General features: G+C 43.4%; 1 protein-coding gene across 14 annotated transcripts in view; it reads left to right on the forward strand.

The window, feature by feature from the left end:
- Positions 1-23,754, forward strand: part of LOC106568825 (disco-interacting protein 2 homolog C) — a 255,185-nt gene that overhangs the window by 146,842 nt on the left and 84,589 nt on the right. For 12 of the 14 annotated variants that reach the window (XM_045694056.2, XM_082960831.1, XM_082960830.1 and 9 more), the window contains exons 3-4: positions 13,986-14,096; positions 16,007-16,159. In XM_045694056.2, coding sequence (XP_045550012.1) covers positions 13,986-14,096; positions 16,007-16,159 — 264 coding nt within the window. The remainder of the gene's footprint in view (positions 1-13,985; positions 14,097-16,006; positions 16,160-23,754) is intronic. The other 2 variants (XM_045694059.2, XM_045694063.2) reach the window with 1 other exon arrangement.

Genomic DNA, 23,754 nt, shown 5'->3' on the forward strand with positions numbered 1-23,754 from the left:
GTCTAACACAATACTCATCTCAGGTTCTCTGCCCTCCCAAGTCACTAGGTTCAAGACTAGTGGGGGAAATGACTGGTTCATTCTTATTAGTGTATATATATATATATATATATGAACCAGTAATATATATATATATATATTACACACACACACTGGCATAACTTGCTTATGTAGACCTAACTAATATAATCTCACAGACCCAATCTAGCTAATAATGTTCTCACTATTAGGTCTTGAAAGCTATAGAACGACAGAGGAACAATAGATTTGACATTACCTCACTTTTCAATTTGTTTTATTAATCATTTTACATTTAATCTCATTAGCACAAAGTTAGGCAAAGCGTTACTATAGTGGATGTGTGGGTTGCAGTTCCGATTAGCTATAACCCTCTGTCATGTCTAATGTTCTACAACAGGGGTATTAAAGTTCTGATATCCAAGTGGCCATTTTGGAAAATAAACCCGGTCAGAAGAAATGTTCATTGTTGACCCAGAAGACACCAATGACAAAGCTCTTTTGTGCTCACAGAGGACTGTATAACAATGGCCTCCACTGCATTTGCTGTGTGAATGGTTGTTTCCCCATCTAATATTTTCAAGTGGGAGTGAGGATCTGTGTCCAAAATGGTACCTTATTCCCTATATAGTGCACTACAAACGTAGTAGGGTTCCAGTCTGTGCTACATTCCATCAGACGGCTTGTCACTGAAGGCCCCAGGACACATGTTTGACACCTCTGTTCTACCAAGACATTGACTAATGAAACATTTACTAAATGCCATTGGAGGCAATCTGAATTGCTTTTTTTTCAAATTCCCTGACTAGTGTTATAAAAGCTGTACAGTTCCTTTACTGAGGGGGGTGGTGTGTGTGTGAACATGGTAGTAGGCCTAGGAGGGTGGGAGCAGGGTTCTGCAGAGGTTTAAAAGTATCTAAATGAATAGGGTTAGGGTTGGGAGCCATCCGGTCCACATCACCCAGTGTGTCCTAAATGGCACCCACAGAATGGAGACGGGAAGCCTGCCAGGAAAAACACCCTCGCTCGGAAGTTAGTGTGAACACACAGGAAACATTTATTTTAAAAGGTTATTGTTCTTCATGCGACAGTATGGGCAAGGGCAGCTGCTACTGTTGGCAGACAGACACAGACCCACTAATAGGTATTTGTCCTAAATAGCACCCTATTCCCTACATAGTTCACTACTTTTGACCAGAGCCTTAAGGGAATATGGTGCCATTTCAGTGACACACCCAATCATTGAGGGCGAGGCTGACCAATATGTCTCAAATACATATTTTAACATGGGATGCACTGAATCCAGGTAAATCTAGGCCACTTAGCATTATCCATGATGAGGTATGTGTGTAATTTAATATCATGCCATATGGTGTCTACAGTGCCAAGGAGCCTTCAGATATGAGAAAGCCCCTTGTTATTTATTCTCTTATTACAACAGGGTTGTAGTCTCAATGTCAGTGAAGAGGCGACTCCGGGAGGCTGGCCTTCTAGGCAGAGTTGCAAAGAAAAAGCCATATCTCAGACTGGCCAATTGAAAAGATTAAGATGGGCAAAAGGACACTGGACAGAGGAAGCCTAGAAGGCCAGCATCCCAGAGTCACTGCTTCACTTGACGTTGACTGGTGTTTTGCAGGTACTATTTAATGAAGCTGCCAGTTGAGGACTTGGAGGCATCTTTCTCAAACTAGACACTCGAATGTACTTGTCCTCTTGCTCAGTTGTGCACCGGGGCCTCCCACTCTTTCTATTCTTGTTAGAGCCAGTTTGCGCTGTTCTGTGAAGGGAGTAGTACACAGCGTTGTACGAGATCTTCAGTTTCTTGGCAATTTCTCGCATGGAATAGCCTTCATTTCTCAGAAGAATAGACTGATGCGTTTCAGAGGAAAGTTCTTTGTTTCTGGCCATTTTGAGCCTGTAATCGAACCCAAATGCTGATGCTCCAGATACTCAACGAGTTAAGGGCACAGGGAAAGAACCAGATGTAGACACGGGAGGCAGATGGTTCGAGTCTCTGATATTTATTATAATCCAAGGTGCAGGCAAGAGAATGTTATGGACAGGCAAAAGATCATAAACAAGGTCAAAGTCCAGGAGGTAGTGGCAGGCAGTATGATCAGGTGGGTTCAGGGTCAAGGGTCAAAACCAGGATGACTAGGAAATGAGAGGAAACCGCAGGAGCACAGAAAAACACGCTGGTTGACAAGACGAACTGGCAACAGACAAACGGAACAAATATCCAGGGACAAACGGATAGACAATCAAAGACAGGTGAAACAGATCAGGGTGTGACAGTACCCCCCCCCCCCCCCCCCCCCCCGCCACCTGGTGTCCTACCTGGGTGCATAGCTGGCTGACGGGGGTCCCGGCAGTGATGAGGGCCGGGTCCAGGATGTCTTTAGTGGGGAACCCAGCACCTCTCCTCTGGGCCATAACCCTCCCAGTCAACCATGTACTGGAAACCCCTGCCCCGTCGTCGACCCCTCAGGAGGCGTCTCACCGTGTACGCTGGCTGACCGTCAACGACACGGGGGAGGGATGGGCCTAGAAACAGAAGACAAAGGACTGAGACAAGGGCTTAATCTTGGAAACATGAAAATTAGGGTGAACAGAGGGTATGGGGTAACAGCAGTGGGACTAAGGACTCTAGAAATGGGGAAAGTTTGTGGAATTCCACCCGGAGGGGCAGGTCCCGTGTGGACAACCGTACCCTCTGCCTGACCCACTAGCGGGGAGCCAGAGTCCGGTGGCGGTCCGCTTGTTGACGATACTTGGAGGTGGTCTTGAGAAGAGCCGCCTGAGCTCTTTTCAAGGTACGCCGACAGCGGGGGACGAACACCTGGGCATGTTTACCTCAACTTCTTGCTCTGAGAAGAGCGGAGGCTGATTCCCCCTTCGAACGCTGCATGGGGTGAGTCCAGTACCCGAGCAGGGAACTGTGTTCCTAGCATATTCCACCCAGGCCAGTTTCTGGCTCCAGTTGGTTTACTAGCAACGAGACACCGACGTGTCGTCTCCATGTCTTGATTGGCTCGCTCCGACTGGCTGTTTTCGATTGGGGATGAAACCCTGAGGACAGACTGGCCGATGACCCAATAAGGATGCAGAATGCCTTCCAGAATCGGGACGGGAACTGAGGACCCCGATCTGAGACCATGTCGACCGGGAGTCCATGGATTTGGAAGATGTGCTGCACCTTGAGCTGGTCGATATCCTTGGCTGAAGGTAACTTGGGAAGAGGGATGAAATGGGCGGTTTTGGAAAACCTCTCCGCCACCGTCAGAATGGTGGCGTTACCATCTGACGGGGGAAGCCCATGGACAAAATCCAGGTAGAGGCCAGATGGAGCTTTCCGGAGTCTTGCTTTGAGCGCACACCATGCATGCGGCGACGAAGGCCGAGACGTCAGGAGCCATGGTGGGCCACCAGAAGCATTGTCGGAGGAAAGACGGGGTACGACGAGCCCCAGGATAACCGGTAAGCCTGGAGGAGTGAGCCCATTCCAGGACTTGAGACCGGGCCGAATCAGGAATGAACATCCTGTTAGCCAGGGTCCGGCTGGGAACGTTGTGTCTTGCGGACCAGAGCCTCAATACCCCAAACAACTAAAGCCTCCGAACATGGGGCAGGGAGGATGGTCTTAGATTCAGCGGGAGTGGCAGTGGAACTGTACAGACGGGAGAGCGTCTGGCTTCAAGGTTTTGGACCCTGGGCTGTAGGAGATGGTTAAATTGAACCTTGTAAATAACAGAGCCCAACGAGCTTGCCTTGGGTTGAGGTGCTTGGCAGTGCGGAGGTATTCTAAATTCTTATGACCCGTCCATACCAGAAATGGATGTTCTGCCCTTTCCAGCCAGTGCCTCCACTCCTCCAGAGCCATCTTAACCGCTAGGAGTTCCTAGTTCCCAACGTCGTAGTTCTTCTCCGTAGGGTTGAGACGATGGGACATGAAGGCACAGGGATGAAGCTTTTGGTCCTGGACAGATCGCTGGGAAAGGATGGCCCCTACTCCCACGTCGGAAGCGTCAACCACAAACTGACGAGTCGGGTTCGGATGGATGAGGGCAGTAGTGAATCGCTGCTTTAGATCCCCTAAAGCCTTGTCTGCTGCTGGAGACCATGTGAACGGTACCTTGGGAGAGGTGAGTGCAGAGAGGGGGGCCGCCAGATTGCTGTACCCCCGAATGAAACGGCAGAAATGAGCAAACCACAGAAACCGTTGTAGCTGCACCCTGGACGTGGGCTTGGCTCAATTCCCCACCACTCACCTTTTCCGGATCCGTCTGAACATTCCCTTCAGCAATGATGTATCCCAGAAAGGAGATAGTGGCGCGGTGGAACACACACTTCTCAGCTTTCACAAACTGATTTTCCAGGAGGCGCTGAAGGACCTGTCGACCGTGTTCCTGGGCAGAACGAGAGAACCAGGATGTCGTCGAGGTAGACAAAAACAAAACGATTCAACATGTCCCGGAGCACATCGTTGACCATGGCCATTGACCAAACAGCATGACCAGGTACTCGGTGTCCACTGGCAGTGTTGAAAGCCGTCTTCCACTCGTCTCCTTCGTATCCCCATAGGGTGGTAGGCATTCCAAAGGTCCAGTTTGGAAAAGATGGTAGCCCCCTGGAGAGGTTCGAGAGGAGTGGTAGAGGGTACCGATTTGCTTGTAACGTCATTGAGGCCCCGGTAATCAATGCATGGACGCAGGGTCTTGTCATTCTTCCCCACAAAGAATCCTGTGCCAGCAGAAGAGGCAGAAGGACGAACACTCCCAACAGCCAGAGAGTCCTCTGTACTCCTCCATGGCCTTGGTCTCAAGACCAGACAGGGTATATAGCTGGCCTCGAGCCAGTGTGGTGCCCGGGAGGAGGTCAATGGCACAATCGTAAGGACGATGTGGAGGAAGGGAGGTAGCACGAGCCTTGCTGAAAACCTCAAGGTCATCGTACTCTGCTGGAACGGCAGAGATCCGAGGCCGTACTCAACCCTGGAGGCAGACGTTCCGGGGAAGGCTGCGCCGCCTTCAGGCAATGTGTATGGCAGAACGGGCTCTGAACCCGTGGTCCAGTCAATATCGGGGTTGTGCTTCTTGGAGCCAAGAAAATAGGGGTGTGGGTAGACTCAGTGAGGAGAAGCTGTATTGACTCACTGTGGTTTCCAGATACCTGCATATTAATGGACTGCTGTGCGTGACTCTTCCAATGGAGTGGCCGTCCAGTGCCCTGGCATCCATAGGAACAGAGAGGAGTCGAGTAGGGATACTTAGTTCTGATACCAGGGTAGCATCCATGAAACGCATCTGCCACAGAGTCAATGAGCACCCGGAGAGACTTAGACTGGTCTACCCACAGCAATAAAAAGGAGTTTGGGTAATGGGAATTAAAGGGTTCCCAGTCAGGCTCATCAGTGTAGTAGCCTGCGTGAACGTTCCCTAGGCGATAGTCTAGCTCTTCCCAGTTGCATAGGTTCCGGTGTATCCGACTCACCCGTCGTCAATGATTCGAGGGAGCTCGGGTGGCCTCGGATCCTCTTGGGAAAAACACCATTTGAGGACTTCCGGATTCCGTCAGAGGTGAGCGAGCTGCAACGGATGCATGAGTGTGACCTAGGCCAGACCTCTCACTCCTGTATTCCCGTAGACGTCCATCAATCCTAATGGCGAGGGCAATGAGAGAATCGAGGTCCACAGGTAACTCCTAAGCAGCTAGCTCATCTTTTATCACCTCTGATAATCCGTGAAGGAAAGAATCGAATAAGGACTCTGGATTCCAGGCACTCTCGGTGGCCAACGTGCAAAAGACTACAGCGTAGTCTGCCACACTATGGAAGTCTTGGCGTAATTCAAGTAGTTCAGGCTGACACTCTCCCGGGTACCGGAGAATCGAAAACCTTCCTCACCTCTGCCATGAAGTCTTCCAGATCACAACAAATAGCGGATTGTTGCTCCCAAACTGCCATAGCCCAGGAGAGCGCCCTTCCCGACATTGGCGTATATTATTACGCTATCTTTGACCGGTCAGAAGATGGCTACAGCTCAAATGAGGGAGCACTGAAAAAGAAATAACCCTGGCAGGATCCCCAGAATATCGCTCCGGAGGTGGTAAGTGGGGAGCCGGGGTAGGCTGTACAAACCCACCACTGACAGTAGACAGGTTACTGGGTGGTTGGGAGGTCTCAGAGGTGGCAGGCTGCCTAATGAGCTAACTCACTGATTCGCTCCATGATAGTCTTGAACCCTTGGTCGTGGCGTTCCGTCAGGGAACGAAGCCCTTCCAAAAGGTCCAGTAATAGCTCCTCATGCCTCCCAATGGTGGCTCCCTGCAGGGAGACAGCGTGGCGGAGCTGGTCCAAGTCTGCTGGGTCTGTCATGGCCAGTTTGTACTTTAAGGGCACAGGGCGAGACCCGGATGCAGACACGGGAGGCAGATGGTTCGAGTCTCTGATATTTATTATAATCCAAGGGGCAGGCAAGAGAATGGTTGTGGATAGGCAAAATATCATAAACAAGGTCAGAGTCCAGGAGGTACAGAGTGGCAGGCAGGCTCGAGGTCAGACGGGCGGGGTTCAGAGTCAAGGGTCAACCAGGAGGACTAGCAAAAGAGAAGGAAAAAGCAGGCGCACGTAAAAACATGCTGGTTGACAAGACAAGACGAACTGGCAACAGGGAACACCGGAATAAATAATGGGGAAAACGGGTGACACCTGGAGGTGGGTGGAGACATTCACAAAGACAGGTGAAACAGATCAGGGTGTGCCGCTAGTCTAAAGACGGCCAGTTTTATTGCTTCTTTAATCAGGACAACAGTTTTCAGCTGTGCTAACATAATTGCAAAAGGGTTTTCTAATGATCAATTAAAATGATAAACTTCGATTAGCTAACACAACGTGCCATTGGAACACAGGAGTGATGGTTGCTGATAATGGGCCTCTGTACGGCTATGTAGATATTCCATAAACAATCTGCCGTTTCCATCTACAATAGTCATTTACAACATTAACCATGTGTACACGGTATTTTTGATCAATTTGTTATTTTAATGGACAAAAGTGCTTTTCTTTTAAAATCAAAGACATTTCTAAGTGACACCAACCTTTTGAACGGTGGTGTAAATCGAACACACAGGGAATTTACTGAATGGTTGCCTCCCAAATGGCACAATATCCCTGGTCAAAAGTAGTGCGCTTAGTAGGGAATAAGGTAGCTTGATGTTGATGTCTGAAACAAGCCAAGTGTGTAAAGAAACTTGCTAGTCTAACCTCAACCTCCTGTAGCTCGTCACATTATGGCCCTCTGAACACAAGACCTGCCCAGTTAAATGTTGTATTATAGTGCTGTTAAATCTCTCATCCAAAATGGAGCCATTCCATTCCCCACAAACCTACTGCTATTGGTGGATGTCAAACTGTTCTAATCTGCGTCCCAAATGGCCCTATAGGCTCTAGTCAAAAGTACATACTGTAGGGAAGGGTGCCATTTGAGAGATGGGCAGATCTGTCCATTACACAATTGTGAGATGGTCTGAAAGCCTGCTCTGTAGCACTGTATAGCATTGCTCTGTGTGAGCCTACCTCCCAGCCTCTCCCAGCCCTATTCACCCTTTACGGGGCGGCTGCTGAAAACCAATCGTATTACAGAAATATAATGGGCCGTTAAAATGTCACGGCCGGGGCGAGACAGTGCCGGACACGTAAAGTGCCTTTAGATTATTATTATTATTATTATTATTATTATTATTATTATAAGGGTAATATATTCAAGCACCATCACAGGGCTTAATTTGACAGTGGGTGTACGGTCGGTCTGAAATGGCTCCCAGATGAAGCACTCCTTCATCACCCTCTTACCAACTGTTACTCAGGAATCTAATAACCACCAGTACACTCTGCTGGCTACCACTGCATAACCATTAGAAAGGTCAGTTGAGTGTCAGGCGGATGCCTGGCTTGTGACTAGGGTTGCAAAATTCCAGTAGCTTTCCCAAAATTCCCAGGTGCTCTAGAAATCCTGGTTGGAAGATGCACAGAATCAGAAGGGAATACACGGGTAACCCTTAATGCTCCAACCAGGATTTTCTGGAAAACCTGGACTTTTTGGTAAAGTTTAGCAATCCTAGTTGGTCTTCACATGGGGCCTGGCATTCTCATCACACTTGTCTCAAGTCAATAAAAGGCTGAGAGAGCAGCCAGTTACACCAGTAGTGTGATGGTGGTTTCCTCTGAGTCTCTAGCCCAGTGAACCACAGTGAGTCTGAAGTCTGAGCACATACATAAAACAGATACTGTACTGGTCTCAAGCGAATCTAATATTGATTTTGGAAGTCGAGGTCCAGGACAAACATACTTACTGTAAGTGGTTGTAAAATAATACATTCATCAGGGGATTCCCCACAACTAGGTTAAATTAGGACTACAGTATCAGTTATTCCACGAAATGCGTGCCTTTTTGATATTTTAAGTATAAATTGTGCACATATTCCATTTTAAAAGCCTAATAAATTAAGTGCATTTTAATATAGACCACATGGAAAATTAAATAAATCTGATAATTTTAAAGACTTGCTAATGTGCCAAACTTCTGCCAAGATTTTGACATGTGCATCCTCTTACTTCAAGGAATATTTGAACCCATTTAATTCAAACGTTTATCCAAGTTTTCACCGTCATTGTAAAGCTCTAGTTGTTATTTTGTTCCTTTAAACAGTCATTTCTGAAGATGTTTTAATGTGGTCAGTAATTAATTTTAAGGTCAAAGAACCCTGTCACACATTTTTAAGGTCAACCCTGTTACGGGAAGTGAACTAGTGTTTTAATATGATAAAACTATTTATTTGCACCCAACAAAAAATTCAAAAAACATTGAACATCTAATAATCAAATAATAGTGTAAAAGCAGGTAAGCTGGCTGTAATCTTTTTGGTCATTTTCTGGTGTTTTGTGGAAAACTGAGTGAGTCGAGCATAACATGTCAACCCTGTTACCCATAGCCAGGCTAGAAATGTTTTAATAATTTAAATGTTTTGGTGAAGCTAGCATTCAAGTTTCCCTCCCTGTTGGACACGACAAGCTTCCTTCCCCCTGTCACAAGTGTATTTATGGCTGATTTAAGATGTTGTCAACCCTCTTTTATTTAGTCTTTATTTGGCACTTAATCACCCCTTACATTTGTGGGAATTGGCCTATACGGATAGGGCTAAATTTAAATGTTTCTTACAGAAGAAATATGAAAAGCATATGCATAACCATGGTAGCAATTAAAATGAAACAGTTTGGAGATTATGGGAACATTTGTGGAATAAAAGTGAGGACAAAACAGTTCACCTGACAGAAGACTGAATCGAAATATTACACTGTTGATTTTGTGCGTTTTTACTGTACTTTTCACCACATATGTTAACGAAATATGAAAATATTCTGGATATGTTCAGTAGCATCAGAATATTCTTGGAAAATGTCAAAGTAGAGTTTTCAACCATATACGCTATATATACAAAAGTATGTGGACACCCCTTGAAATTAGTGGATGCGGCTATTTCAGCCACATCCGTGTCTGACAGGTGTATAAAATCGACCACACAGCCATGCAATCTCCATAACATTGGCAGTAGAATGGCCTTACTGAAGAGCTCAGTGACTGTCAACGTGGCACCGTCATAGGATGCCGCCTTTCCAACAAGTCAGTTCGTCACATTTCTGCCCTGCTAGATCTGCCCCGGTCAATTGTAAGTGCTGTTATTGTGAAGTGGAAACGTATAGGAGCAATAACTGCCGCGAAGCTCACAGAACGGGACCGCCGAGTGTTGAAGCGCATTGCGCGTAAAAATTGTATGTCCTCAGTTGAGCCCTGACCTCAACGTCATCGACCGTCTTTGGGATGAATTGGAACGCCGGCTGTGAGCTAGGCCTAATCGCCCAACATCAGTGCTCGACCTCACTTATGCTCTTGTGGCTGAAATATAAGCACGTCCCCGCATCAATGTTCCAACATCTAGTGGCAAGCCTTCCCAGAAGAAGGGAGGCGGTTATATCGGCAAAGGGGGGACCAACTCCATATTAATGCCCATGATTTTGGAATGAAATGTTTGACATGCAGGTGTCCACATACTTTTAGTCATGTAGTGTATAAGGTGCTTTTTGCAGTTTAACTAGCTGTGCCGTGAAGGATCTAGCGTATAGGCAACCCAAGGTATAACGCCATGTCATAGTAATGATAAATGTTGACACGCTATATGACATGAGTTTTATGATATGAAATGTGAAGTGCACGTTTGGACCCACGGGTGTTTTGCTTGCTTGTATGACATCAAAGCAGTATTTATTATAATCCTCAATGTCTCATCCTTGTAATTTATAGCATTTCCCTCATTCAAACAATATAAAATTAGCAAAAGTTGCCCAATTAGCGGGAGAGAAGGGCATCTTGTCGTGCGTGGTGATCAAGTTCAGAATCTATACAAAGCTGTGAAGCGGAAGCCCTGAGCTCTGACATGTATAGCATGTTACTGCACAGCCACTTGCATTCTAATTTAGGTGCTTATCAGTGTCCAAATATGCAATTTCCAACCTGTATATGGGTACAAGTGTAAAGGGCTACTATGCACTTACTATTAGTGATGCACCAATATGAGATTTTTGGCCAATACTGATATCTGATATTTTCCTTGCCCCAAAAAAACGATACCGACGTTATTTACAATTTTAGCAGCCTTTTAGCATTCTAGTACATTTAGACCGCTGCGTCCATGTGTGTTGTTAACTAAGGCACTGCATCTCCATGCAAGAGGCGTCACTACAGTCCCTGGTTCGAATCCAGGCTGTATCACATCCGGCCGTGATTGGGAGTCCCATAGGGCGGCGCACAATTGGCCCAGCGTTGTCCGGGTTTGGCCGGTGTAGGCCGTCATTATAAATAAGAATGAACGTAGTTATTACACTATCACTCGTATTTCATGTCACAACGATTCATCGATACGTATGCTATGATGCTGGTAAAGTTGTCTCGCGCACCTACAGTGCTGGTCATAAAAAAGAAAAGCTAGCAAAAACATAGCAAAAAGACATCTGTTTCAGTAGCTAGTAGTAACTATTTAGCTAGGTGGCATCATCTAAAATAACCCTAATTTATAAGACAGTTCTTATTTGATTAATGGTGGTCGGACCCATCTATGTGAAGCTAGCCACAATAGTGGACTTTGTGGTTAGCCTTTAAAATAAAAGTATGTAATTGAATTGTCATAATTGAATAGATCTACTGGTCATTGTTTTCAGGCTGGTTGTATTGGTGCTAGCTAGGTACCAAGCTAAAGCTAGCTATTGGTTTGTGGCCGGTGTTTGCAGACTTTTTTGTACAGCTTTGACAGTGCTACTGATAGTAGTGGTGGTGCTTGGCTTGCACATGCAAATTCAGAACCCACAACATTCAATAATAGAACTGGTATTTGACGTGTCAAATTAAAAGCTTATTTAACGCGCCACATAGTGTTATTTGACGTATCTTTTTTGATACGCAAAGACTCAAACGGCGTTCCATAGTATGTCGTGAAGCTAATAGTAGTGACACTATTACTGTGTAACTCCATCTGAAAAATAGCGTACTTGGTTAGTGTGTTCCGGTGCTCGACCAGTCGCGAAAGCAAACATCACCCATGACAGAACGGTTGATTGTAAAGGCCAATGAATTCCATTATCTTGGCATTAATGGATTTCGCCTTTGAGTTGTCTGCTGAAATTTTCTTAGTCTTTCAAATGACTGCTCGACTTGTTGACTGCTCGATCCACACAGCAGATGTTGTGGGCCAGGTTAGGAATGCTGTATTGCACGTATAGCGCCAAATTTTACGTGGCGTTATATAGGTATGCACTTCAGCTTTGACATCGGTTTTGCACATCGGCGTTAAACTAGACATCAGGCTGATACCCATGTTGGCATTTTTATCTATTATCGGCCGATTTCATTCACCGACATATCGTGTATTCCTACTTACTAAAGTATTTTTATTTATGGGAAAACATGTTTTTATTAAGTTGAACATGTGCTCTTCATGACAATGTTAAAATTAGGTGAAATGTTTTTCACTAGGTGAATTGGTAGAACGACCCTGTTCATGTGTGGGGAATGCCATTTAGAACACCAGCAACAAACTTTCTCTATTTAGCCTCGACTCAAGCCATTCCAGGTTTACGAAGTGATGCCTGGCAGTGCAAGACTACCCCATCTAAACCATTGACATCGATATAGTGCAGGTTGAAAAAGCGCGGTCTTCACCAGTATCTCTGTGTACCATCTGTGTACTACAGGTAGCTCTAATTCAAACCCTATTATAGATGACTCCCCTAAGGGGGGGGGGGGGGGAGATGTGTTACATTTCACTCTGGCTTTGACAAATTCTTCATGCTACAATTTTGGAGCTTAAAATACCTTCAGTAGTCTTTAACAATCTATGTATTTTGTTACTATTGAGGTCAGACTCCTCCATCGAGCCTCTTATTGAATGTAGCATATTTCCCTGTGAAAGGTGGACAGGAACAGATGAGACTGAGATTGATTTCCTTTAATGTGTGTGTGGATGAGTGTTCTCTGTGCTTGTCAGTCTGCAGTAGAAAGAGGGAATGGGATCATCGATTTATCATACGTCTCAGTGGTAAACCAAGGGTCATTATAGCAGAGCAGAAAGTAATCCACTTTTTTAGGGCGCTTGCCTAGAGTATTACAAACGACTGCATTGCTCAAGCTCCTGCCTCGAACTTTGGTGTTGAGGACTGAAGTGATTATTTCCACTGTTTCTTTGTTGTGTACATGCGATTTACCTTCTAGGGTTGGGCTGTAATGAAGACTACAGAGATTGAGTCTAAAGCCATCGTAGAGTCAGTCGTAGATCACTAGCTTTGTGTTCTCTAGCTAGCAGACTGTCTGCAACAGTAGAATACTAGTAAATACTTGTTTGAGGGTTATTGTTTCTGTGTGTGTGTCCACGGCATAGGATTTACCCTGAATCATCTCATCCGGAGAGTGACCTTGCTGAGGTTCAGGGGCTGATTGCCACTGTGCTGCAAAAAATTGACAATGAGAGGCTGGATGCATCCCAAATGGCGTCTGATCCCCTATATAGTGCACTACTTTTGACCAGAGCCCATAGTGCATTACTTTTGAGCAGAGCCTATGTAGGGAATAGGATTCCATTTGGGATGCAAAATGAGAGGCTGAGTGACCCAGTCACCTGATGGATTTAATAGGAAACAGAGTTAATTGAGGGAACCCTCCGTTTTAAAAGGAGCGTAACAATACCTTGCCAGACAGACTGGAATAATATCCAGTAATGTCCATGGATGTCTTAGTGGTGAAAAAGTTGTGCTCGCCCGAACAAATAATAGTTTAACAATGTAGATGCAGACTGTATAATGTATTCATTTCCCTCTATTTTTCATAATCTATCTATTAATTTGATCCTTATACTATACAGTACACCACTATATGCTCATCTATAATAGGCTATCTGCTGTGCGACAAAGAGAACCTTGTACACAGCAGTGTGTTTAGATCCAGGTGGTGGTTTTGGCAGAAGCAACTTTTACATATCCAAAAACATGTGTAAAAACTCGGGGCTCCCGAGTGGCGCAGCATTCTAAGGTACTGCATCTCAGTGCTTGAGGCGTCGCTACAGACACCCTGGTTCGATTCCAGGCTGTATCCCAACCGGCTGTGATTGGGAGTCCCATAGGGCGGTGCGCAATTGGCCCAGCGTCGTCCGGGTTTTGGCCGGGGTAGGCCGTCATTGTAAATAAGAATTTGTTCTTAACTGACTTGCCTAGTTAAAGGTTAAATAAAAAAACGGCATACTAGTCTGCAGTGTTCTGTCTGTTCCACCCATGGGAAAGGCCTCTGTACTCTAGTACCAGTTGTTGTGGTGATTGTGGTCTGGCCAGGCTGTGCTGTAGGTAACTCGGTCCTTCTCCCCCCCCCCCCCAGGGATGGACCCCTCTGTGCCCCACGAGAGAAGAACCCCTGTCACCCCCGGGTCCTCCTCTCGCTACCACCGCCGCCGCTCCTCTGGCTCCCGGGACGAACGCTACAGATCAGGTAGGACAACGACACCTTTCAACGTCACACAAAGGCACTTCAAACAACAATCAATAAGCATTTCTATCAACTCCCTCTTACTGCCAAGAGTTGCTGAATTTCCTTTTTACTTCAGTTGGCATCTTGGTTTGGAAAGCGAGGTAGTGGCAGTTTCTTTCCCTCAACCCAAACAGTAGCACAAACCTCAACATCCTGTTATATAGTTTGTAGTTATTGCCAGTTACTATAGGATAGTGTTGGAGCAATAATGGAGCTCTACATTTTTACTACTAAATAAAATGTCTAGGTTTGTGGTAACAGAATTAACTCGGATTACCAAACGCTTTGTTTTTATCAAGTCAAATTTTGTTTGTCACATGCGCCGAATACAACAGTGAAATGCTTACTTACTATCCCTTAACCAACAATGCAGACGTTTTATTTACCCGTTAATGCTGTTTAATGTTTATCACTCTTATTTTAGACCAATGAACCACTTGTGTTATTACCAGCTCAACAGCTTGCTTCATTAGTAGTCACCCCCCCCCCCCCCCTCGCTCTCTTGCTCTTTTCTCTCTCTCCTACAAATGACTCTGCTTCAACATACCAGCCACAGATTCTGGCACTGCGCTCCAGCCTCATTTTAGAAACACATTGATGGTCTCAAATGTCACCCTAACCCCTATATATTGTGCTACTTTTGACCAGAGCTCTGCTACACATTATGTAGAGAATAGGGTGCTTCGCAACAGTCCTAACTGTAGTCCAGTTGGCAACCACGACTAGAGTCTGTAGTAACAACAACTGCCAAGCACCGATAGAAAACCTGCGTTTGATTTACTGGTGTGACACAATACCCATTGTAACATGCCAGTACTATAGTCTATAAAAACTGGACCATGGGGTTGAATCATGGGTTTTGTTGTTTTACCAGTGCTTAGCCTTCCACACAGCTATTGATGCTCTTATGTTTTCAAATCTGTAATTGCCCATTATCTGGCTAAACACAATGATCTCACGTTAAGCCCCAGTTGTCTGAGGACATTATTCAGACCCAGGCATAGAGGGAGCCAATGGACACAGAGGTCCCTAAAATACAGCCCTATTAAAAACAGGATTCATGTTGAATTAAAGAATACCTGACAACCAACAAGGCTTTGTATGCATCCCAAATGGTACCATATTACCTATATAGTGCACTCATTCTGACTTTTGACCAGAGCCCTACGGGCTCAAAGTAGTGCACTATAAAGGGAATAGGGTGCCATTTGGGAAAGAAATGTACTCTGTTCTCCATGGCCATTACTAAACAGGTCCACTAAAGCATCATGACGTAAAGGGTGTAGGTTACTGGCAATTGTTTTTCCTCACGAGAACCAAGCTCTTTGGTAAGATGAATTAACTTAGTGTGAGATGTCTTGTTTTTTGTGAGCAGCCAACAGAGGTGGAGTCCCCAGTGTATAAGAAAGACTATCACTTTGAGAGGAGTAGCAGTGACCAATTTAGCTTCTTACTGTACATGCACTGTGGCTCTTCTGAAGTCGTTTTTCATCAATGTTCGGAGTGATGGTTACAGCCCAATCTTCCATGCTTTTTAAAAAGTGGCTACAGGCATGGAATTGTTCTTAGATTATATGTTAGATTCTTTTGGGCCGGTTTCCCGGACACACAACCGTTTCCCGGTCTAGTGGGCATGTTTAAAAGGCATGTTCAATAGAGATTGTCTATTGAAAGTGTTAATTAGTCCAAGACTAATCTGTGTCTGGGGAAACTGGTTCATAGTGTTTAGTAAAATATAGCATACACCTTACACTATTTTCACAGAATTGAGTTACAAAGTTACATTTCACTTAAGTGTTCCCAAAATAAAGATGAAATCTGAGTTTGTGACAACAGGTCTTCCAACATGTCCGTCCTGCTGTGTGTTGCAGATGTCCACACAGAGGCTGTGCAGGCAGCTCTGGCCAAACAGAAGGAGCGTGGTAAGATGGCAGTACCCATGCCCTCCAAGCGCCGCTCCCTGGTCGTGCAGTCCTCCATGGATGCCTACACTCCCCCAGGTGAGGAACATATAGGACTCCAAGGTAATGTCATAGCTGCCTGGGACTACCTCACTGTGTGTGTGTGTGTGTGCTTGAATATGCTTGAATATGGGTGTAGGGTAGGGTTGATTGGCGGGAACCCGGTTACTGGGCTTTACCGCCAAAAACCACTCCCTTTTCCCAGGATAAATAACTGCGAGAAACCTGTAAATCATATGAACAGCATGGCTTGAAATGTAACTTTTTTTAAATGATATTCAATGTCTAAATCTGGCTTCTCTACGGCCTCTGCATGATGAATCAACACTCAGGGTGGGGACAGACGGCCCATCTCAGTATGGACCACAGTTCACAATGCATGTAGACCTATCATCTCATCATGGTAACTTTTTCCTTGCAACGGGTAGGCGTACATTTGCTGCAGCATAGCCTATGATACAGTAATATAAAGACCGAATGTGCGTCTTTACACATCTCAACCTGGCTTTTGGGGGTCACCTTGTTTAAAAAAATAAAAATAGTTATTATTACTGAATGTTTTATTGCAGCTGCAGAGTTTTAAAACAGCCTATCACTTGAATAGCGTTGCTTTAAATCAGTGCACGGGCGAGCTCGCTCCCTCTCTCTCTCGCTCTCGCGCTCTCCGTCAACTCCATTCAAATTGTATCCAAAATGGATAGTCCTGTTCTAGAATGATACTGTGTAAAGCCCTATATAGATGTCCTAGCCTACCTCTTTCAGGTAATGAATGCAATGCAGTATTAGACTTATTTAGCTAATTAATGATGGGTTGTGCATAATAAGCCTCTAACTTATAGCCTCTGACTCTTATAGCCTCTGAACCTGTGCTACGCTGGCATCTACTTAAATAACATTCCTTAGCTCTTGGAGTCCCATGCAGGAAAAGCTAGATGAGAATAGCTTGCTGGACATGATTTCTGTAGAATTTCTTATGCCAATGGACTATTTGAAGAGGGACACAAGCTATTTTTACTGAATGTTAAGTACAGCAGCCAATAGAAGTCACGGGTAGTTTTGAAAGACGAGTGAACACGCGGTGGTGGTAAGCTATTAATTCAGACCATAACCATTCAGATGGTGGTAGACTATAGCAGTCATTAATTCAGACCCATAACCATTCAGATGGTGGTAGACTATAGCAGTTATTAATTCAGACCCATAACCATTCAGACCCATAACCATTCAGATGGTGGTAGACTATAGCAGTTATTAATTCAGACCCATAACCATTCAGACCCATTCAGATGGTGGTAGACTATAGCAGTTATTAATTCAGACCCATAACCATTCAGACCCATAACCATTCAGATGGTGGTAGACTATAGCAGTTATTAATTCAGACCCATAACCATTCTGATGGTGGTAGACTATAGCAGTTATTAATTCAGACCCATAACCATTCAGACCCATAACCATTCAGATGGTAGTAGACTATAGCAGTTATTAATTCAGACCCATAACCATTCAGACCCATAACCATTCAGATGGTGGTAGACTATAGCAGTTATTAATTCAGACCCATAACCATTCAGACCCATTCAGATGGTGGTAGACTATAGCAGTTATTAATTCAGACCCATAACCATTCAGACCCATAACCATTCAGATGGTGGTAGACTATAGCAGTTATTAATTCAGACCCATAACCATTCTGATGGTGGTAGACTATAGCAGTTATTAATTCAGACCCATAACCATTCAGACCCATAACCATTCAGATGGTAGTAGACTATAGCAGTTATTAATTCAGACCCATAACCATTCAGATGGTGGTAGACTATAGCAGTTATTAATTCAGACCCATAACCATTCTGATGGTGGTAGACTATAACAGTTATTAATTCAGACCCATAACCATTCAGATGGTGGTAGACTATAGCAGTAATTAATTCAGACCCATAACCATTCAGACCCATAACCATTCAGATGGTGGTAGACTATAGCAGTTATTAATTCAGACCCATAACCATTCAGATGGTGGTAGACTATAGCAGTTATTAATTCAGACCCATAACCATTCAGATGGTGGTAGACTATAGCAGTTATTAATTCAGACCCATAACCATTCAGACCCATTCAGATGGTGGTAGACTATAGCAGTTATTAATTCAGACCCATAACCATTCAGATGGTGGTAGACTATAGCAGTTATTAATTCAGACCCATAACCATTCTGATGGTGGTAGACTATAGCAGTTATTAATTCAGACCCATAACCATTCAGATGGTGGTAGACTATAGCAGTTATTAATTCAGACCCATAACCATTCAGATGGTGGTAGACTATAGCAGTTATTAATTCAGACCCATAACCATTCAGATGGTGGTAGACTATAGCAGTTATTAATTCAGACCCATAACCATTCAGACCCATAACCATTCAGATGGTGGTAGACTATAGCAGTTATTAATTCAGACCCATAACCATTCAGATGGTGGTAGACTATAACAGTTATTAATTCAGACCCATAACCATTCAGATGGTGGTAGACTATAGCAGTAATTAATTCAGACCCATAACCATTCAGACCCATAACCATTCAGATGGTGGTAGACTATAGCAGTTATTAATTCAGACCCATAACCATTCAGATGGTGGTAGACTATAGCAGTTATTAATTCAGACCCATAACCATTCAGACCCATAACCATTCAGATGGTAGTAGACTATAGCAGTTATTAATTCAGACCCATAACCATTCAGATGGTGGTAGACTATAGCAGTTATTAATTCAGACCCATAACCATTCAGACCCATTCAGATGGTGGTAGACTATAGCAGTTATTAATTCAGACCCATAACCATTCAGATGGTGGTAGACTATAGCAGTTATTAATTCAGACCCATAACCATTCAGATGGTGGTAGACTATAGCAGTTATTAATTCAGACCCATAACCATTCAGATGGTGGTAGGCAATAGCAGTTATTAATTCAGACCCATAACCATTCAGATGGTGGTAGGCTATAGCAGTTATTAATTCAGACCCATAACCATTCAGATGGTGGTAGGCTATAGCAGTTATTAATTCAGACCCATAACCATTCAGATGGTGGTAGGCTATAGCAGTTATTAATTCAGACCCATAACCATTCAGATGGTGGTAGGCTATAGCAGTTATTAATTCAGACCCATAACCATTCAGATGGTGGTAGGCTATAGCAGTTATTAATTCAGACCCATAACCATTCAGATGGTGGTAGGCAATAGCAGTTATTAATTCAGACCCATAACCATTCAGATGGTGGTAGGCTATAGCAGTTATTAATTCAGACCCATAACCATTTAGATGGTGGTAGGCTATAGCAGTTATTAATTCAGACCCATAACCATTCAGATGGTGGTAGGCTATAGCAGTTATTAATTCAGACCCATAACCATTCAGATGGTGGTAGACTACAGCAGTTATTAATTCAGACCCATAACCATTCAGATGGTGGTAGACTATAGCAGTTATTAATTCAGACCCATAACCATTCAGACCCATAACCATTCAGATGGTAGTAGACTATAGCAGTTATTAATTCAGACCCATAACCATTCAGATGGTGGTAGACTATAGCAGTTATTAATTCAGACCCATAACCATTCAGACCCATAACCATTCAGATGGTGGTAGACTATAGCAGTTATTAATTCAGACCCATAACCATTCAGATGGTGGTAGACTATAGCAGTAATTAATTCAGACCCATAACCATTCAGACCCATAACCATTCAGATGGTGGTAGACTATAGCAGTTATTAATTCAGACCCATAACCATTCAGACCCATTCAGATGGTGGTAGACTATAGCAGTTATTAATTCAGACCCATAACCATTCAGATGGTGGTAGACTATAGCAGTTATTAATTCAGACCCATAACCATTCAGATGGTGGTAGGCTATAGCAGTTATTAATTCAGACCCATAACCATTCAGATGGTGGTAGGCAATAGCAGTTATTAATTCAGACCCATAACCATTCAGATGGTGGTAGGCTATAGCAGTTATTAATTCAGACCCATAACCATTCAGATGGTGGTAGGCTATAGCAGTTATTAATTCAGACCCATAACCATTCAGATGGTGGTAGGCTATAGCAGTTATTAATTCAGACCCATAACCATTCAGATGGTGGTAGACTACAGCAGTTATTAATTCAGACCCATAACCATTCAGATGGTGGTAGACTATAGCAGTTATTAATTCAGACCCATAACCATTCAGACCCATAACCATTCAGATGGTAGTAGACTATAGCAGTTATTAATTCAGACCCATAACCATTCAGATGGTGGTAGACTATAGCAGTTATTAATTCAGACCCATAACCATTCAGACCCATAACCATTCAGATGGTGGTAGACTATAGCAGTTATTAATTCAGACCCATAACCATTCAGATGGTGGTAGACTATAGCAGTAATTAATTCAGACCCATAACCATTCAGACCCATAACCATTCAGATGGTGGTAGACTATAGCAGTTATTAATTCAGACCCATAACCATTCAGACCCATTCAGATGGTGGTAGACTATAGCAGTTATTAATTCAGACCCATAACCATTCAGATGGTGGTAGACTATAGCAGTTATTAATTCAGACCCATAACCATTCAGATGGTAGTAGACTATAGCAGTTATTAATTCAGACCCATAACCATTCAGACCCATAACCATTCAGATGGTGGTAGACTATAGCAGTTATTAATTCAGACCCATAACCATTCAGATGGTGGTAGACTATAACAGTTATTAATTCAGACCCATAACCATTCAGATGGTGGTAGACTATAGCAGTTATTAATTCAGACCCATAACCATTCAGATGGTGGTAGACTATAGCAGTAATTAATTCAGACCCATAACCATTCAGACCCATAACCATTCAGATGGTGGTAGACTATAGCAGTTATTAATTCAGACCCATAACCATTCAGACCCATTCAGATGGTGGTAGACTATAGCAGTTATTAATTCAGACCCATAACCATTCAGATGGTGGTAGACTATAGCAGTTATTAATTCAGACCCATAACCATTCAGATGGTGGTAGGCTATAGCAGTTATTAATTCAGACCCATAACCATTCAGATGGTGGTAGGCAATAGCAGTTATTAATTCAGACCCATAAGCATTCAGATGGTGGTAGGCTATAGCAGTTATTAATTCAGACCCATAACCATTCAGATGGTGGTAGGCTATAGCAGTTATTAATTCAGACCCATAACCATTCAGATGGTGGTAGGCTATAGCAGTTATTAATTCAGACCCATAACCATTCAGATGGTGGTAGACTACAGCAGTTATTAATTCAGACCCATAACCATTCAGATGGTGGTAGACTATAGCAGTTATTAATTCAGACCCATAACCATTCAGACCCATAACCATTCAGATGGTAGTAGACTATAGCAGTTATTAATTCAGACCCATAACCATTCAGATGGTGGTAGACTATAGCAGTTATTAATTCAGACCCATAACCATTCAGACCCATAACCATTCAGATGGTGGTAGACTATAGCAGTTATTAATTCAGACCCATAACCATTCAGATGGTGGTAGACTATAGCAGTAATTAATTCAGACCCATAACCATTCAGACCCATAACCATTCAGATGGTGGTAGACTATAGCAGTTATTAATTCAGACCCATAACCATTCAGACCCATTCAGATGGTGGTAGACTATAGCAGTTATTAATTCAGACCCATAACCATTCAGATGGTAGTAGACTATAGCAGTTATTAATTCAGACCCATAACCATTCAGACCCATAACCATTCAGATGGTGGTAGACTATAGCAGTTATTAATTCAGACCCATAACCATTCAGATGGTGGTAGACTATAACAGTTATTAATTCAGACCCATAACCATTCAGATGGTGGTAGACTATAGCAGTAATTATTTCAGACCCATAACCATTCAGACCCATAACCATTCAGATGGTAGTAGACTATAGCAGTTATTAATTCAGACCCATAACCATTCAGATGGTGGTAGACTATAGCAGTTATTAATTCAGACCCATAACCATTCTGATGGTGGTAGACTATAGCAGTTATTAATTCAGACCCATAACCATTCAGATGGTAGTAGACTATAGCAGTTATTAATTCAGACCCATAACCATTCAGATGGTGGTAGACTATAGCAGTTATTAATTCAGACCCATAACCATTCTGATGGTGGTAGACTATAGCAGTTATTAATTCAGACCCATAACCATTCAGACCCATAACCATTCAGATGGTAGTAGACTATAGCAGTTATTAATTCAGACCCATAACCATTCAGATGGTGGTAGACTATAGCAGTTATTAATTCAGACCCATAACCATTCAGATGGTGGTAGACTATAGCAGTAATTAATTCAGACCCATAACCATTCAGACCCATAACCATTCAGATGGTGGTAGACTATAGCAGTTATTAATTCAGACCCATAACCATTCAGATGGTGGTAGACTATAGCAGTTATTAATTCAGACCCATAACCATTCAGACCCATAACCATTCAGATGGTAGTAGACTATAGCAGTTATTAATTCAGACCCATAACCATTCAGATGGTGGTAGACTATAGCAGTTATTAATTCAGACCCATAACCATTCAGATGGTGGTAGACTATAGCAGTTATTAATTCAGACCCATAACCATTCAGACCCATTCAGATGGTGGTAGACTATAGCAGTTATTAATTCAGACCCATAACCATTCAGATGGTGGTAGACTATAGCAGTTATTAATTCAGACCCATAACCATTCTGATGGTGGTAGACTATAGCAGTTATTAATTCAGACCCATAACCATTCAGATGGTGGTAGACTATAGCAGTTATTAATTCAGACCCATAACCATTCAGATGGTGGTAGACTATAGCAGTTATTAATTCAGACCCATAACCATTCAGATGGTGGTAGACTATAGCAGTTATTAATTCAGACCCATAACCATTCAGACCCATAACCATTCAGATGGTGGTAGACTATAGCAGTTATTAATTCAGACCCATAACCATTCAGATGGTGGTAGACTATAACAGTTATTAATTCAGACCCATAACCATTCAGATGGTGGTAGACTATAGCAGTAATTAATTCAGACCCATAACCATTCAGACCCATAACCATTCAGATGGTGGTAGACTATAGCAGTTATTAATTCAGACCCATAACCATTCAGATGGTGGTAGACTATAGCAGTTATTAATTCAGACCCATAACCATTCAGACCCATAACCATTCAGATGGTAGTAGACTATAGCAGTTATTAATTCAGACCCATAACCATTCTGATGGTGGTAGACTATAGCAGTTATTAATTCAGACCCATAACCATTCAGATGGTGGTAGACTATAGCAGTTATTAATTCAGACCCATAACCATTCAGATGGTAGTAGACTATAGCAGTTATTAATTCAGACCCATAACCATTCAGATGGTGGTAGACTATAGCAGTTATTAATTCAGACCCATAACCATTCAGACCCATTCAGATGGTGGTAGACTATAGCAGTTATTAATTCAGACCCATAACCATTCAGATGGTGGTAGACTATAGCAGTTATTAATTCAGACCCATAACCATTCAGACCCATAACCATTCAGATGGTGGTAG

This window comes from Salmo salar, chromosome 14 (genome assembly GCF_965601325.2).
Source record: "Salmo salar chromosome 14, fSalSal1, whole genome shotgun sequence".
In the NCBI taxonomy this organism is placed as follows: Eukaryota; Metazoa; Chordata; class Actinopteri; order Salmoniformes; family Salmonidae; genus Salmo; species Salmo salar.